Source organism: Haemorhous mexicanus, chromosome 5 (assembly GCF_027477595.1).
Source record: "Haemorhous mexicanus isolate bHaeMex1 chromosome 5, bHaeMex1.pri, whole genome shotgun sequence".
In the NCBI taxonomy this organism is placed as follows: Eukaryota; Metazoa; Chordata; class Aves; order Passeriformes; family Fringillidae; genus Haemorhous; species Haemorhous mexicanus.
Genome location: NC_082345.1, coordinates 24,536,371 through 24,553,983, shown reverse-complemented (window position 1 = coordinate 24,553,983; position 17,613 = coordinate 24,536,371). Strand labels below are relative to the sequence as shown.

Below are 17,613 nucleotides of genomic sequence, written 5' to 3'. Positions count from 1 at the left end.
CCGCCGCCCGGACCGGCCCCGCCGTGCCAGGGGCTGAGGGAGGCGCGGAGCGGCCTCGGCTGTCGGGGTAGGGCCGTGTGCAAGCCGACGGGTCTCTGGTCCTGCTCGCCCTTAGCCCCCGGCTGCAGGAACCGAGGGGCTCCTGCCGGCGAGAGCCGCCGCCGCTTTCTGCAACCACGCCGAGCTCGTGCAGAACATCCACGAGCCTGAGCGATGCCCAAACCCCGGAAAGACTGTGGCGATGGGTTTTGAGTTTTCCATAGCCCGGTGTGAGTAGGAAGGACTCCCGATACTCCTGGTAGGAGTTAGGAAGAAATTCTTTACTGTGAGGATGGTGAGGCACTGGGACAGGTGCCGAGAGTTGTGGATGTCCATCCTTGGAAGTCTTCCAGGTCAAGTTGGATAGGGCTTTAAGCAAAATTTTGTGGATAGTGTCTCTGTGGCAGGAGTGTTGGAAATGATCTAAGGTCCCTTCCTACCCAAACCATCCTGTGACTCTACACAGGGTGGTTGGCGCGTTCTGGGACGTGCTCCTGGCCTGAGCAACCGCCCTGCCCAAGCTAAGGCTGCAATCAACCAACACCCACACCTGGAAAATGGGGACGTGTTAATAACCAGCACAAATCCTGCTCTAATGCTGCCACGCCTGACTTCCTGCATCACACACCTGAGTCCCATGTACTGGTGTCACCTGAACGCCAGGAAGCTGAACTGAGGTAAGGCAGCAGGTAAGACAAATGCCCTGGTATATATTACAGTGCTCCATGCTACATCTCCCTTCTGGGGAGGTCCCAAGCAGTCAGGTACCTAAGTAATAATTTGGGTGACAGGTGCTGCTGGAAACAGTACAGCTTGCCTGCCAAGTTGAGTGAGTTTAGGAGGGTTAGGATTGGATGTGTTTTGCTGAGAAACAGTAAATACAAGTAGTAACAACAGCTGCAGAAAACAGTGCATGCCAGAAATGAACGACAATACTCCAGAAGTTTAAAAAAAAATTATATTGTAAGTACAGTACAAAAAAGTCTGTGTATAATTGTAATGTAATCTGGACCAAACAGCAAAGAAATAACAAAAATATAAAAACTGATAAGTCTTGACAAAGTTTCCCTATAGTACCAAATACCACAAGATACAGATTATACAAAGTGTACAAATTTTAATAAAAATACAATACACCAGGGTGTGTGTTTTTCACTCTTCAAGAGTTTTCAGTTGTACAGAGGACAAAGCTAAGGTTGATCCCCTTCTGTTTCTTCAAAAGCAGATCTACCCCTTCACTACAATGCTCTCAGCTGTGAAGGGCTGGAAAGAGCCAGTTATTTTGTGCTGCTCACAACAGCAGATGCTTTAGTATGGGCCAGGATCTGAAGAGGATTGGACTGCCTCCCTCCTGGGCTCTTCCTATTTCTAGGCTCATTGGGATTTGTCCTAAGCTGTTAAAATGTGCTCTGGCCTGGTGGTCTGAGAACCTTCTGTGCCTCCTCTGCTGAGAAAACCCCTCATTGCACTGAGAAAAGATCTGTAAGAGACAGACTACCTTGTACAGGCACATCTGAGGAATACGTGGCAAAGAGGCATGGAGAGAAAAACCCTCCAAACCCCAGAATTTAATTTACTTCTGATTTGGGACTCAGCCACAATGAAGGACAGCTCACTTTCAACTGCCCTAAAAAACAGAAGCTAGACTTGGAAGTAAAAAATGCCTCTTCTCTAATTTTAAAACTTTCCTGTTACAGAGCTGATAAGGCCTGAGCCAAATGATATTTCAGTTGTTCTGCCCACCTTCACAAGATAGCCTGTTTCTACAAACTCTTAGAATCTTCCTGGTGTTTCTTTACACAATGCCCATGCTTACTACTATACATAGAGTTGATTCCTGCAGAAGTGAGCTAAGACAAACTTGATTCACATTTTTCACACACTGTTGGCTGAGGGAGGAATTTTTGCTTTTAAATTATGTATATATATATAAATATATACACACACACAGAGAGAGAAATATACAGGATAAATTAAAATCTGTTACAGATATTGGTAGAAGTTAAATACATGTGATATGAACACCACATACACATACATACACACAGACAAAAGCCTAAACAGGAATCAAGTGTTCTCCTGCTGCTCCTCTTCCAGAGAAGCAGAAAGCCAAAGTATGTGGCTGAAAGGAAGGGAAACCAGTCCGATCAACCCACTTGGCCATAACTGCATCAAACTGGCCACTGGTCACTGCCTTGCAGCAGCACCACAGCAGCTCCTGCAATAGTGCTGGTGAGAGAGATGGTGGATGAGCCATTTGACAAATCAGGTGCAAGATGGGCAGAAGCAATCCAAGTTTTTCCCATCTGCTTCTCTACTACTTTCCATCAAAGCAGGCTGACCATGCCATGGAAAAATCAGCAGGAGGTTCATTCTCTCAAGCCAATGCAATGGGTTGATACATTGTGCTAATAATGATTTGAGTCCACAAGGAAAAAATGAACTTGCCATCTACTTCACTTCAAATACCAGCTAGCAGACTAGCCAGCTGAGAGTGACAACTTTTAGTTATTACTGACTGAGGCGTGGGGGTTGGAGAAAGTGACCAAGAGGAAAAAAGCTATCCAGCTTTTTCCTCAAGAAGTGTGTTTAAACAGAAAGAGTTACAAATAGGGGTGGTGAAGAATTCAATTCTATTCCCTGGTCCAAAATGTATCATCTCTACCTGCCCACAGAAAATAAGAATACTTTAATTTAGGCAGGGATAGCAGGAGATCATCTGGTCCATCTCCCTGCCTAAAGCAAGTCCTACTAGAGCAGGCCACTCGTTCAGTTTTTGAATATCATCAAGGAAGGAGGGTCAAGAACCTCTCTGGGCCACCTGTTTCAAAGACCCCTCTCATGGTGACAGCTTTCTTGTTTATATTGAGAAGTCCATTCTCTGTTTGCTTCCCCAACTGAATCTGAATTTAAGGCAAATATCTCAAAAGCTTTCTGAATTCTTCACACAAAATACTTTCAGATTGGAGGACATTTCACCCACCAACACAAAAGGGTTTTCTCAGCTTAACTTCACAACTTTTCATAAAATAAAAGTCAAATAGTTACAATAGTATATACATCCTATGTATATACTATACACATATAAAACTTTAAAAGCCTCCACATGGAGCCCCTCGGGAACGTTGGCATAGTGCACGTACACGAGTCAGTTACACAGAGGTTGAGTACATCCCAGGATCCTTTCCCATCAAAGTCCAGGCATGATGTAGGCAATGTTGTCTAGTGTGTTTGACTGGGAAAAGAAATTCAGTGGTTTTTAGTGTCAGGTAGTAACTTGAAATCTTTAAAAAATGGCACAGGTGAGGGTACTAAGCACAATCAATTGGGTTGCAAGTTATCATAGGATGAAATAACCAAAACTGCCTATTGATCACCTCTAATAGGGTGTCAGATGGTAAAAAGAAGTGCCCTTCAGTTTTTCTTGGAAAACATAAGAGAATTCTGAGAGTAGGAATCCTTCTCATGCCTATCAGAAAAAAGAGCCAGCTGTATGTTTTTCAGATGCAGTGTTTCAGTAAGCTCAAACCCCTGGCTGGACAGCTGAAGGAGGCCTTAGGAGCAGCACCTTTAACTGAGAGATGGAAGAGTGGGATCTGCACCAGCTGTGATTCTAGAATTTAGCAATGCCACCTACTGTCTCCAATATGAATTGCAACATAACCGCTGGGGTTTATCTGTGCCTCAGAACACCACTGTTATGCACCTGACTGTGAAAATCAGATTTATCAGCTCCTGAACAGCGTTTTCCAGAAGTGAAGCGTAGCTGCCATAATTCACCTAAAGCTCCATCGCTCCTTGTAACAATAAGTTGATTGAGTTTCTAATAAACGCACCACTGCTCATGTGGCGTCACTGCTCTGAATAAACTTGGCAAGCAGGAAGGAAAAAAAGGATCAGGTTTTCCATGGCTTGTGATGGGAACACCCCACTGACTCAGCTTTTGTGCATAGATCCAGTTTGTGGGTATTCACAGACTAAATTGTCAACTTTGTTCCTGTTGTTGACAGCCCATTCTTGTAATGAACAAATGTTTGGGCTACCCTATTATGACATGTCAATTCATATCCCATTTTTGTTGCCCCCTCTGCCAGATTTGTTTTTAATCTCTTAAGTTTTGCAGACTGTATTTTTTTATTTTTGATCCTCTCCTTTGCTGCTTTATTCATGTCTCCTGTAGGAAGTATGACTCCTGATGGCTGCTGCCATCTTAATCTATGTTCATACCAGGCTTCACAGATGCCACAAGCTGTTGCTAAATCAGGGTTCGATATTAAAAGTGGCTTAAAGCAGAAAACAAGCTGTAGTTATGCAGCTCCTTAAGAGAGAGACTATTTTTCCTTTCTCAGAGAAGGTTTCAGCCACTTGTAAAAGGTCCTACACCATCACATTAGGAATCCTGAGATCACAAATTGTTTTTTATGCTACTGAAGGAAAAACAGCTTGTGTGATAAAGAGCAGCTTGAAGGTGGTTTTATTTTTATGGAAAATTTGAACTTTCGAAAATACTGGTTTACTTTTGATTTAGATTGATTGACTCTATCCTGAGTAAAACAGGACCTATCCACACTGCAATCAATGCTACAAATATTAGGTCAGCTGCCAGTGGAGAAAAAAAGGTTGCACAATGTTTACAACGGTAATATCTGTAAGAATTTCAATAAATATTCTTCTGTAAAAGCCCACGATCAAGGCAAATTTTCTTTGCCTTCAAACTGCATTGGAATTATAGTTATATTACACTGATTAATCAAAAAAAGCTCTATTTGTACTCTACTGAAATTAACAGTGCTAGAAAGAAACTCACCACAAAGAACTCACCAAAACATGCTTTGGGCAGCCATTTAACTCAGGCAGTTGTGTGGTCAGACATGCCAACGGGCCCAAAGCACAGATGATTGAGTCTAGGAGTACTGACAAACTTCCAGAAACAGCCACCATTCCCTGGTATTGTGGGAAGAAAAAAATTGGATAGGGATAAGTAGTGGAAATTGCATTCGTTCTCAACTGTATCCACTCTCATGCAGATACTGTATCTTCAGCTCCTCCAGTCCACTTTCACTATTTACACAGTAACAAAATTGTACCTTGTGCTTCACAGCGAGACTGCTGGCTCAAAAACTTTAGATTTCAGTAGGCAATGAACTCGCACAAGATAAAGATAAGAATCAACAGAAAACACCACAAAGTTGTCAGTTGCATAAAACACTGATTCCACTAATTTTTGTAATATATTTTCTGTGCTATTTTGTACCATCTATTTTGTTAACTACAAGAGTCCTAATGACAATAGTTGTTTTATTTTTGAAGGTAAAGAAATACTAAGCTAAGCCTGTAACAAATGCTTTAGTCATCGATATACTTTCAGGAAAGGGAATTTGTCTGTGTGATTTTCTGGGCTCTGGTTGTTCCTCCAATGATCTCAAATCAGTCATACCAAAAGCAAAATGCAAGACCACTTATTTCACTGCTGATAAAATAAGCAAGCATAGTGGGGTGAGATTATCATGCTATTCATAAAACTCAGTGATATTATTTGAGATAAATATGTTTTCTCCCTAGAGGCTGGGCTGAGTTCTCAGAGTGTACACCTGTGAATGTGCATTCACAGTCATTTAACAGCAATAAACCATTAAAATGTGACATTATGTTACCAGGTAAGTTGAAATAATTCTAGCCCCTATCCAAAGCACTGGCAATATGATACTGCCAGAAAACTAGAGAGCGTGCAAGAAACTTCCTGGGAAAGGGTGATAGTTTTGTAAAAAGTAGAAGAGTAACAGAATCTGACCAGAAACCAACTAAATAGCAAGGAAGTACCAAATCCAAGGTGAACATACAGCAAGAAAAGACTGAAGAGTTTGCTGAACTACAAATTGGTTTCAAGGACCTAGAGCTGTAAAGCACCTGTCTTTCTTTCATGCCTACTATTTACTGAAGCCTTTTGTTTCACTGAAAATAAAGAACGATGCATCAAAGAAACAGGGCATGCCACCTCTAGTTTCTCTTCCTAACAGAAAACCACTGGTTAAACTTTTAAGAAAATAAAATAATCATCCCCTTGAAAGCATTGTGTAGATTACAGGACATCACTGTGACATTGCTGGTTACAAGCTCACCTCTGTTTCCTGCAGTCTGTGTCCAATGAGGCTCAGAGATTCACCCAGTAACTGTAAATGTGCAGCTACATCAATGGGATCTGTCTCAGGGGCTTTGGCTGGTGAGGAAGGCACCACCATGGTGCTGGTGGGGGATTTTTTGTGTGGAGAAACCACTCCTGTTGGAGAAGCTGGAAAACACACTAATATTCCTTGCTTTCACTCTTTTACTCACAAGCCTATGTAGTTACTAAAGTTCAAATCTCATAGGCATGAGATGCTTGAATAGTTCTGTTACCCCAGTCCCACAGTCTCTGGAGTTGAAACTTTTTTTTTTTCCATGTACAGAACCTATCTACCTCAGCTGAATGCAGCTGGGGAGATTTGGTATCAGAGATGCTAAACCAAGAACAACCCACCTTCTCTCTAGCAGCAAACTAATCCCACTAGAACCTCCTTTCTTCCTCTTCTTTTACATTTCAATCCTTAAACTGCCAAAACTAACACCATTCTACGAATCAGATAATGAAATCTTAATGAAAAATGCTGGCATCACTCTCACTTTCACAGAAAAGTTGATTTGACTAGTGATTTAAACGTCATGTTTTTAACATGATTTAAATGTTATGTGAGAAAGCAGGTAAAGAGGTGAAGCAAGTAAGGACCTTTGTTTTTTATTCTACAGGCAACACTACCTCTCCAAGGTAAAGAATTTGACTTAAAAAATTTGTCTTGTCCAAGAAAAGAGACAAGACAAACAAAGTGCAACAATTACCTTTCATTTTTGGTGCACCATCTGAAGATGATGCCTTTCTCTTCACAGTGGTGGCCTCTGCTTTATTCTGCTTGTGTTGGAGATATTGAGCTTTCTGTTTCCAGATCTGTAGTTACCATGGTAAGAAAAGAAAGATTCATAACATTAGGTAATTCTGTTACCTGATGCCAGGACCTGAAGGTAGAATGATGTTACATAGCTAGGAGGTGAAGCAATCCCATGAGAACAAAATGAATGCTTTTATATTTGCAAGGGCAAGATTTCCATACTTTCCATCTTTACATGCTTTAAGGATATAGGTAACATATTTCAAGGCATTGTGGCAATGCTGCCACCACATTCTGATCTAAGCACCTAGTTCACAGAAGTCATTTTACAAAAAACGTCTCACACAAACACTCACCAACTTATCCTTCTCAGGTAGCTGCTTCCATACTTCTGCCAGTTTTTTGCTTAGCTCTCCAAAATCTGGCAGAAAGAAAGAGAGAAAGAGAGAGAGAGAGAGAGAGAGAGAGAAAGAGAGAGAGAAAGAGAGAGAGAGAAAGAGATAGAGAAAGACAGAAAGAGAGAGAGAGAGAGAGAGAGAAAGAGAGAGAGAAAGAGAGAAAGAGAAAGAGAGAAAGAGAGAAAGAGAGAGAAAGAGAGAGAAAGAGAGAAAGAGAGAAAGAGAGAAAGAGAGAGAGAGAAAAAGAAAGAAAGAGAGAAAGAAAGAGAGAAAGAGAAAGAGAGAGAGAAAGAGAGAGAGAAAAAGAGAGATAAAGAAAGAACGAAAGAGAGAGAGAAAGAACGAAAGAGAGAGAGAAAGAAAGAAAGAAAGAAAGAAAGAAAGAAAGAAAGAAAGAAAGAAAGAAAGAAAGAAAGAAAGAAAGAAAGAAAAAAAATGTTTAAAACAAATTGGATCATAAAATCCTGGAGAGAATATAGGAAATTTACTGGCCCCTCCACAAACATTTAGGAAGCAAGCCATTCTACAATGGAACTCTCCTGAAAATGTGCATTCCTATTACTCTTTAAAATTAAAAAAAAAAAAAAAAGAAAAAAAGAAAAAGCTGATAGCAGGAAGATGAAGTCACAGAGTATTTACGGGAAAGTGACAACAATGAAGGTAGCTCTTTAAGAAAAGAAAAAGCTAGCAAGTTCTTTACCTAGATTGACAACTTGGTTAAAATAAAATTAAAATACAACAATGAAATCCACTCCTAGCCCCTTTGCTATCTCTTATTCTAAATAACATTGGTAGATTCTTTGCATTATGTCAAAATTATGAAGTTGGTCTGAAACAGAGACAATATGTTCTGCTAATTAATCTGACTGGTGTAAAATCAAGAGAAGAAAAGGCTGGATTTTTCCTTTACCTATTCCAGGATGCTCAGAAACGATATTGGTACGATATTCCTTACAGAACACTTGATAAGCAGACATGTTTTTCTTCTTTGGCTAGTCAGAAGAAGAAAGGAAACAAAGATTTTTAATTATGGTGAGACCTTCTCCAATTTATTAAGAATTTGGCATTTATTAAAGACTTAAAGAAAGATATGGTAGTTAGGTCAGGAAACTTAAAAAGCACTCCTTTACTTTACATCTGGCTGGATTTAGTCTTTATGAAAGCACAGGAATCAGCCAGAAACAGTCTTAGTACAAGGCTTATTTTGCAAAACTCAACAAGCTGCTATTCTAAACTCAGGGTCAACATACAACTTTGTTAATGTATTTCAGTTTCAAAACCTATAATAAAAGCCGGTATCTGTTATTCTATTCACAGTACCTATTATAGAGCTGTCAAAACAATTAAGTCCTCATGATAATGTTTTGTTCCATTCCTTGCATCCTTACAAAGTACTTCCATTTGGCAGGAAAAGAGACTGTGCAGTACATTGACAGCAAAGGTATTGCAATTGCTGAGCTATGACCAGGGAAAAATTCCGAACCAGAATAGGATAATGGCTGAAGAGATTTGGGCTCTGTCTGTCCATTTCCTCATACAAAGCATTATTTCTCTAGTTGAACATGCACAAGCCGCTTTCCCCCATTTACTTACACAGATACAGTTATCACATTTGTAAACTCGCTCACATGCTAGCTAACACTTCTGCTACTCATATCTTTACGCAGTAACCATGGAAAACTGAATGTATAAGTACAGGACAAAACTGGGAAAATGGTAGTCTATTAGAATTAGAATTTAATTTGAATACAGGAGTAAGTGGGTAAATATCTTCAATTTTCAAGTAACGGCTTGATTCCTTTTTACAGGAACTTTGATCACTAGTCCAAAAGTCTGCCTGGGAATAGCTAGAGCCAGTAACATTAGAAAAATATGCAGATGTGCTTGGTACATGACTCACACCAAGCAAAATTAAGTATAACTTTCCCAGAGAACCTCTACTGGCTAAAGACTGACTGTGCCACAAAGCCAGAAGAGCCAGAAGAACATATATTCCTTCTGCTACAAATAGAAATCACAGTGGCTGACACATTTTTCCAAACATGCTTCAGTTAAACCATTGATAATTGGTATCAGTTATCCTTTGTTTTAATTTAACATGCCTTTGTAATGGAGTGCCTAATTCACCATTACCCACCTCCCAATTTCTATTTTCCCTTCAAATTTTCCTTACTTTGTCTCTTTCTCTTTCCTTTTCTCGCTCCTTTTCTTTTTCTCTTTCTTTTTCCTTTTCTCTTTCCTTCTCTTTTTCTCTTTCCTTTTCTTTTTCTCTTTCCTTCTCCTTTTCTCTTTCCTTCTCTTTTTCTCTTTCCTTCTCCTTCTCCCTTTCCTTTTCTTTTTCTCTTTCCTTCTCCTTCTCTCTTTCCTTTTCTCTTTCCTTTTCCTTTTCCCATTTCTCAGCCTTGTCCTTCTCCTTGTCTTCCTTTTTCCTCCTCTTCTCACCTTGACCATCTGAGTGAAAAACAGCAGGAGGAGGTGGAGGGACACCATAGGGGGTACTGGCAGGTGGTGGTGACACTCTTACTTCTGCTACCGCCACAGGAGAGTGCCCAGAACTCTTTTTCGACTTGGAGTGCTTCTTCTCTCTGTGTTTCTCCTTGTCCTTTTTTTTCTTACTTTTTTTGGACTTCTTCTTCTTCTTGATTTCCCGGTAGGAGTCATCTATCACCAGCTCTCCAGCCTCCAACTCTCCACCAGAAGAAGAACCAGATTCTGGTGGTGCCTCCATACCTGAAACCTCGTACTCGCTTCCATGGCCCTCTGAATGAAGGGAGGTATCAGCACCAAAACTCTCAGAAGGTGGATGTGAGTCTGGAAGTGGTTTGTGCTTTTTCCGGGAAGACTTCAGGAAGCTCTGCAGATCATGCCCCAGCAGGAATGAGCCTTGCTCATCTCGAGCTGATTTCTTTGAAGATTTCTTTGCAGCTGCTGGTGCTGAAGAGTAGGATAAAGAATCATCATCTGCTGTACTACTTTTTTCTTTTGGTGAAAGGATGAGCTTCATCTTCAAGCCGTCAGGTTCACGAAGAGTAAGTGTCTCTGTGTTCACATAAAGAGGTTTCATTTTTTTGGATTTGTGGGAGCTGCTGTCATCCACTGAGTGCTCCCCACTGCTCCCACTCAGCTTCTTCTTGGGATGCTCCTTTCTGCTTTCAGAATGGCCAGAGGAAGAATGAGATGATTTTTCAGAGGTCCTCTTTGAAGACTTTGAGCTTGTGGCCAAAGGTGAGTTGATAGCCTTAAGTAAATCCATGGTTGTATCAGCTGAGGATGGGCTAGAAGCTGCTTTTTTCTTCTTCTTTGATGGTAGATCCAAAGGTGAGATACCTGAAAAAGATCAAAAGAAAGCTACATTGAGATGATTTCCTTAAAGACGGCAGAGAAGGGAAGTGAGAATCCTGTGAGCCTTCCAATTACAGGTGACAGATTTACATCCTGGCTTAAAAAGAACCACAGCCATCTCAGCACAGCCTTACTGATACAATTCAGAGGCTGTGACACCTGAGCTGGTCAAATAATTTAAGGAAGGGAGAGACTGCAGGAAAGTTCTTGAAGTTTTGTGAAACTCCATTTGTGACTTATGAAATAAAATGTTTTGATGAAAATACATCTAACTGAAATTACACCTCAAGTGCAAGATTTTGTGACATTTTTAGCCAAGGTGAAACCAATGAGTTGAAAATATGAGCTTTTTCATTCTGGAGAAAGATTTTGATGAAAGATGAAATTTCAGCTTGGCTTTCTCCTTCTACTGGGCCAATAATAAATCCTAAATGTGTTACGCTTCTATGAGCTGAATTGTCATTTTCCAGCCAACTTATTAATTGTGAGAGTAACTGAACCGAAAAGCATTTCTATTTCAACCTCAGACATTCTATTTTTTTAAATCCAAAGAAAGTTATACTACCTGTAAGTGTAATTAGTTTTCAATGCAATTGGTAAACAAGAAAAACAAATGTCAAATGTGAAGGCATGAGTTAGAAAACACACTTGTTAATGAAAAAGGGACAGAAGGTCTCTATCCCCTACCATGGCAATCTGTTAAGCCAGACTCTGAAAATATAATTCCCTAATCTTCTGCTGTCTGATGCTGATCAGTGACAGGCTTCTGATTAGCTGTTCTAAGGCAGGTTGATGTATTCTCCTTCTATAAAATGCTAACCACAAAGCTTGATGACACTTTTAAGTTTAAAAGCTTCCTTTCCTTAAAGTCATGATCTGTTAGCTCCTTCTCCTGCTTGACTACTACCTTACCTCTGTAGCAGAACTCATCGGAGGAATGCTTTCTCTTCTTTTTGTGAGCTTCTGTCCCTGGAAAAAACTCACTGTCCTGGAATAAGAAGAAAAAAGCTGCTGTCAAAAAGGAGGGAAATAATATCAGAGTCACATGGACTATTAACAGATAAAAATTTATAGGAGGTATCAAGGGTTACTTGTATTGTAGTAACATCAAGGATCCGTAGGTATGAACCAGAATCATCTTTCTAGGTGCTAAAAGAAAACCTAGTCTGTCCCCCAGAGCACACAGTGTAGGTTTAAAGTAAGACGAAACACATGTTACAGATAGGTGGGAGAATACAAAAATATCATTACTCAGGATTGGTTTCAGCACAATGGTCACCTAATTGACATAGAGCTTTCTGTAGGCACGGCAGCACAACAGGGCTCCAAGGAAACTGAACGACAGATCTCTGCAGGGAGACCCACAAGTGAGAGGAGCAACACAAAAGAAAAAGCATATTTGCAAAGCGTTGAGATATGGGCAATGCAAGCCATCACTTGAAGATCAGCTGATATGTTGATAAAAGACAGACATCTACCCTTTAATAAAGCTAAGAAATAACTTAGATACATAGAATGTCAAGCCTTGAAAACAAAGGAGAGCAGTTCATGCTTACTATGCTGAAAAAGAAGTAACAGGAGGTACAAAGAGATGACAACTAGAATGATGAGACAAAAATATGTCCTTAATATGCCATGTCACCTAATTATTATCTGTGGCTTGATCATTTATGAAACAGAAATCGAAGCTCCTCTAAAGAATTCCAACCACTTGGTAGAAGATTTTAATTTTAAACAAGAACTTGCTTTTGAGATGAAAAAAAAAACCCAAATCACTAGATAGCCACCTCTGAGCTACAGCAGAATTGTAGAGTAAAGCTTTGAAGAGTAAAGCTTTGAAGAAACTTAAGTTGCCACTATGTGATTTCAAGAGTTAAGGCCCCAAAGAAGTAAACAGGGCAAGTCCATTCTTCTCAAGAGTTATCATTTCAGGCTGTCTGCAGAATCAGGAAGACAACAGTGCATCAGTTAATATTTTATCCATCCTTTGCTGGCTTTTTCTACAACCATAAGTGCTATTTTTAAAAAATGTGTGTAAGAAGTTATTCATAGCATTTTCTTACTTGCAAGGTATGTCCCATCAACACAGGGACAACACTTCTACTACCTCATTTTCTGAGGCCAGAAAAATTGGAATCAGGGATTGATCCCCTCCTTTTCTCCAGAAAAGTTACTGAACAATACAGGACATGATTAGCTGCTCTTGTTGTATTCTACATGCATTTCTAAATTAAAAAAAATATATTAAAAAAAAGGGCAAGAAACCCATCCCATCACTACCTTTATGCATATCCTTACACCTTGAACCTTTTCTCTGAGGGTTTCTACCTGAGTTGCTATCTCATCTTCCTCTTGCAGAAGATCCTTGTACGAGCGCTTTTTCTCTCGCTGTATCCTGCCAGGTGCCAGCCCGTCGTCAACACTTCGGTGACTCTCTAGGGACTCTGTGATTCATGTAAAATGGGAAAAAAGGAAGAAATTAAATACCACATTAAGGAATGATAGACCAGTGGACCACTCATAAAATAAGCTAACAGAGGATACTGGCACAGAGCGATGCACAAAACCCAACAAGCAGAGAGGCCTGAAAGGTAACTAACAGTCTGACCACAGGGATAGGGCTTGGTGCTCTAACACAATCATTCCAGAGTTAATCTCTAATGCCTGTATGTTCCTTCCTAAAGACAAGTGGATCTGGAAATGTTTCCATGACTGAATGTGTCATTATCCCTCATCCCCTGCCCACGGACTTGTCAGGGAGAAGAAAGGCTGCAGTGGCAGAATTCCCAGTCAGGGTGTCTGCAGTAGGAAATACCACCCATTTCTCTCAAGCTCTATTCCCAGTACTTTACACCTGAAAGTCAAGGGCTTGGGATCCTCCAGGTTAAACTTAAGGGCTCCACAGCACCCTAACTTCTTTCCCACTCTGACTGCATGGCCTGGCAAGGGCTGCAAAGGGCACCCTTTAAAAAATTTATTTGTTTATTCTTTTTGCAAATCCCTCTGAGATTATGAAGCAGTCATACCTTCTTTCTTCTTGACGCCATCATAAGCCATGGTGGTCCTGCAGGAGCCTGTGAATGAGCTGCCACGTCTGGGCTCCTTCCCCCGTTCCCATCTACAGGAAAAGGTCTGAGAAACAGAGAATGAAAATAACCCTCTGTCATGGTCTGAGCCTGGCGAAACACCAGTGCTTCCATGAGAATACTTCTTTTCTTGGTATCAACTGTGAGATGTGATCAGACACAGAGCAGAGCAGGCTCCAACTTACGATTGAAAGGAAAAAAACTTTATTAACTTAAAGCTACAGGGAAAAACACACAGAACACAGGATGAAAACCTTCCAAATTTCCTCCTCCTCCCCCCACCAAATTTCCTAATTCCGTTACCACCCTTTGGATAATCAATTCTCAATTCTTTGAGAAGAGAGGAGTCCCTCTTGCACTACAGACTTCACCCAGGAAACAGTCAAAACTTTTCGTGTTTCCGTGTCACGTGTGGCACCGCCCAGAGAACATTTTTGCCATCGTGACTTCTTCCTTCCATGTCCAGTGCTCTCACCACTGCACATGGACCAGAGCTGCTTCTAGGGTTTTTCCCTTTAAGGATGCTTTGTCCAGTTCTAAAAAAGAGCACAGTCCCTCTCCTTTTGGGACACCTGTCCCCCCCATGTTTCACCCCCTGGGGCTGAGGGTTCTCTCGAACAGAGATCATCTTACTCTTCTTCTTCATCGAAGACGGAGGGCACCACCACCACCCTCCTCACCCGTGGTCTCTGTTCACACACTTTCACATCACCGCACTCTCCTGGCTCTGAGCCATTGCCTCCCCCTAGAATGCAGTCTCTGTGTCACAGGAACTCAAGGGTTCTGTCCATAGCTATCCAAGAAGAGTCCAGCCAAAAGCCACTCCATCATCTCCTCCCACCTAGAATTCTTCTCAACTTCTCTCAATCTCACCAACTCCAGGAGGAATCAGCATTTACAAAGTTTCCATCGTCTCAAAAAGGGTTAAAAGTCCCAGGCTCTGCCAGTTTAGTTCATGAACTCTCACGGCTGGCTGCCCTGCTGGGCACCCCCTCCTTCTCCTTCAAGCCAGCTCGCTATCACAAGCACAAGCACAAGCCACGCTCTCTCTCTCTCTCTCTCTCTCCCTCCGGGAGGGAAGAATAGGAAATGGCTGCCCGAAGCCCTCGCAGTGCTTCTCTACTCTTCGGCCCAAGCCTGGCTTACCTCCCTCCAGCCGCATGGCTCCCCTCACCCCCCCCCCGCCCCGCCCAGCTCAGAGCCGGGCAGAGCAGAGAAAGATCCACTCTCTTCCAAGACCAGAACTCAAAAAAAACTTCCCCTGAGAGGTCACAACTTTTAACCCCCTGTGTTCTCAGAAGCGTATCCATGCCTTCAGTAGACAAACCAAGTGCCAATATTAAAATCTAGACACCGATTAGTGTGACCACACCATCCCAAAAAAACCTCATTTCCCCTCAAACCACGACACCCTCCCATAAAGAAGAATCACTATGTAAATGGGGAAACCTTCTCTGAACCAAATAAGGATTCTTTGGAAGACACTGGGAAAGGAAATCAGTGGTCACTCTTCAGGCTTGATAGATTTGGGTGTTTTAATCAAAATACATATTGCATTATTTTAAATATAGAAAATACCACCCTTTCTTATAAAATACCCAAATCACTGAACTAATTTATTTACAAAAATAGAAAGAGGGTGAGAAGACAACTGAGTTTGATTTTCATGACACACAAAACTGCACCCTAACTGTGTCAAAGCCATTTTTTGTCAGGAGCTACTGTAGCAAAGAGTGGGATGTTTAAAGAGATTTCAAACCCTTGAGTCTCAGATGAAGTGAAGGAAAAGAAGGGACCAGGCAGAAGGAATTAAATTACAAAAGAATTTTTTTTTTTTTTTTTTTACTAGAGGATGACACATTTTGTATTAGAGGTGTGTATCCTTCTAATGTGTTTCCCAATGCTACCACTGCAGCCATTCTGAATGCCAGCCTGGGAGAGGGGATGGAAGAGAGCACTCCTTTTAGCTAGGCCTGCAGCAACCCAACCTCTGCCCCCCAGGTTTCAGGCCTCCTCTAAGTGAGCCACTGTGCCAGCTAGGGGCATACAGCAGGACAGTGCTACTATGGAATGGCCACACTCTGGTTCTCTCAGAGCAAGCAGCTTTTGTTCCTCAGAGAGTGACCAGCTCAGCAAGATCAAAGTTCTGCTCCTATGGGATTAATCCAGTCGCTGCCAGGTGCTTTTGTGTTTGTGTGTACGTGCACATGTGGAAACCCAGGCACAAACACCAGGCAGCTTGCTCATCCCAGCTGCCATGGTAACCTCGCCACACCGAAGCTACATAGGAATACTCTGGGAGCAGGGAACTGGTGCTTGTACATCCCCCATGCAACTCGGTTTTATAAACAACTGATTGAGGCTGACAATGTACAACTCATTCATCCTATAGCAGTTACTTAACTGATACAACAAAGTCACAACTAAGTCAGGCTTGTGGGTACACAGGAGATGTTTCTGTTTAAATTCATAGGAATACTTGCTATTTCTTCAGGTTTTGGGAAAACACCCACTGCAGAATGTGGAGACAGTGTTCCAAACATTATATTGCTGGATTCCACCTATAGACAAGAGCACTGCATATGTACATGCAGAAAACATTGCACTCAGCAATAAAAAAGAGCATCTTGCCACTTGTGGGCTAGTGATCTTAAACCAGACATTTGCAACGTTTTGTGCTGTTGGTTCGGCAGACAGACTTCAGTGAGAGGACACACAACACCAAAGTATTGTGCTTAGGACAGAAAGGGCCTAATAGAGATACTGCTCTGCAAAATAAAGCTGAAGACATTTATTCATGAATGGATGACTTGGAGAGCCTAAGATTTCTTTGTACCTACATGCATACCTTTTAGTCTCTTTTTAAATCTTATCTGCTTGGCAAGGACAAAGCTAGGTAGACACTGCCCAAAGGTGCTCAAAGCCCAGACCTCCAAACCGGCAAATACAAAACATACCCTTAACTACTCTCATCCTGTAAACCTCAGTTAGGCTCCCCTGCTTCAAACTCCCGGGTTTCAGCAGCGATGGCACAGGCTCAGTGGGGAAGCTCTCCCTGCACGTCTCCCGCTCCTTAGCGCCCATGCCGGCGGGTTAAAGGCCCAACCTTGCTCTTCTGCAGCTCCGGAGCTCCGCACGGAGCCCCCCGCTCCTCGGTCCCGCTGCCGGCTGGCTGCGGAGGTGGCTCTCTCACCCCCTGCGCCGCCGGCGCGCCCAGCCGGGGCCGTGAGGGCAGACGGCACCGCCAGGAGTTCCGCGCGCAGCCGAGGGCGCGAGCCCCGGCACTGGCCCCTCCGCGGGGACGGACCGGCGGCCGGCCCGTCCTGCGCATGCGCCCCGACACCCCCCGGAGCCCGGGCCCCGTCGCCGCCTCCGTTCAAAGCGGGCTCGTCCGCCCCGCTCCCGCCCGCGCGTCCCCTCACCCGAGCGGGCTCCAGCCTCACGCCAGCCCGCGGCTCCGCCCTTGCAGCAGGCCCGGGCGTGCCCCGACTGCGGGGCCGCCCAGCGGCGACAAGGCCCGTCGGCGCCAAGCCGCGGCCGCAGGGTGGGGACGGGCCGCGGCCGCCTCACTCGGCCCCGCCGCTTCCCGCCGCGCCGCCGCCCGCGGCCGCCATCTTGGACAGGGAGACAAGGGACCCGCGCCAGCGCCGGCCAGCCGAGCGCCGAGCGCCTCCAACGCGGCACCCGCGGGGCGGAGCGCCGGCTTGCCGAGCGCATCGATGAGCGGCGCGGTGCGTCTCAGCGGGGTCGTGCGACGCACCGGGCACACACCGGGGACATCTGTGCCTGACCCCGCCCCCACCAGTGGTGGGGTGCCCACGTTCGCCC

General features: G+C 43.1%; 1 protein-coding gene and 1 long non-coding RNA gene across 6 annotated transcripts; one reads left to right on the top strand and one right to left on the bottom strand.

The window, feature by feature from the left end:
- The first annotated feature begins 8 nt into the window (after window positions 1-8).
- On the top strand, window positions 9-3,884 carry LOC132327266 (uncharacterized). Its single transcript, XR_009486502.1, has 2 exons — window positions 9-728; window positions 3,544-3,884. It is a non-coding gene; the product is annotated as an uncharacterized LOC132327266 (long non-coding RNA).
- Window positions 984-17,363, bottom strand: HMGXB4 (HMG-box containing 4). Of its 5 annotated transcripts, none has more exons than XM_059846299.1 (11): window positions 17,208-17,363; window positions 13,726-13,831; window positions 13,028-13,143; window positions 11,612-11,687; window positions 9,531-10,684; window positions 8,268-8,349; window positions 7,316-7,380; window positions 6,913-7,018; window positions 6,159-6,340; window positions 4,861-4,983; window positions 984-3,274 (listed from the first exon to the last, which is right to left on the bottom strand). In XM_059846299.1, exons 2-11 carry the CDS (start codon window positions 13,754-13,756, stop codon window positions 3,230-3,232), a joined length of 1,980 nt encoding a protein of 659 aa, XP_059702282.1. In that variant the 5' UTR covers window positions 13,757-13,831; window positions 17,208-17,363; the 3' UTR covers window positions 984-3,229. The 5 variants fall into 5 exon arrangements, with proteins under 5 accessions (XP_059702282.1, XP_059702279.1, XP_059702283.1 ...); XM_059846296.1 differs by lacking the exon at window positions 17,208-17,363 and adding an exon at window positions 16,892-17,082; XM_059846300.1 differs by lacking the exon at window positions 17,208-17,363 and adding an exon at window positions 16,743-17,024.
- Window positions 17,364-17,613: the final 250 nt, after the last annotated feature.

Excerpts from the sequence above, each read along its gene's own strand:
- HMGXB4 (XM_059846299.1), bottom strand. The coding sequence starts at position 13,756 with ATGGCTTATGATGGCGTCAAGAAGAAAGAAG. Across the intron at positions 7,019-7,315 it reads TACCTGAGAAGGATAAGTTG|ATCTGGAAACAGAAAGCTCA; the intron begins GTGAGTGTTTGT and ends TGGTAACTACAG. Across the intron at positions 3,275-4,860 it reads GCTGCCCAAAGCATGTTTTG|TCAAACACACTAGACAACAT; the intron begins GTGAGTTCTTTG and ends TTCTTTTCCCAG.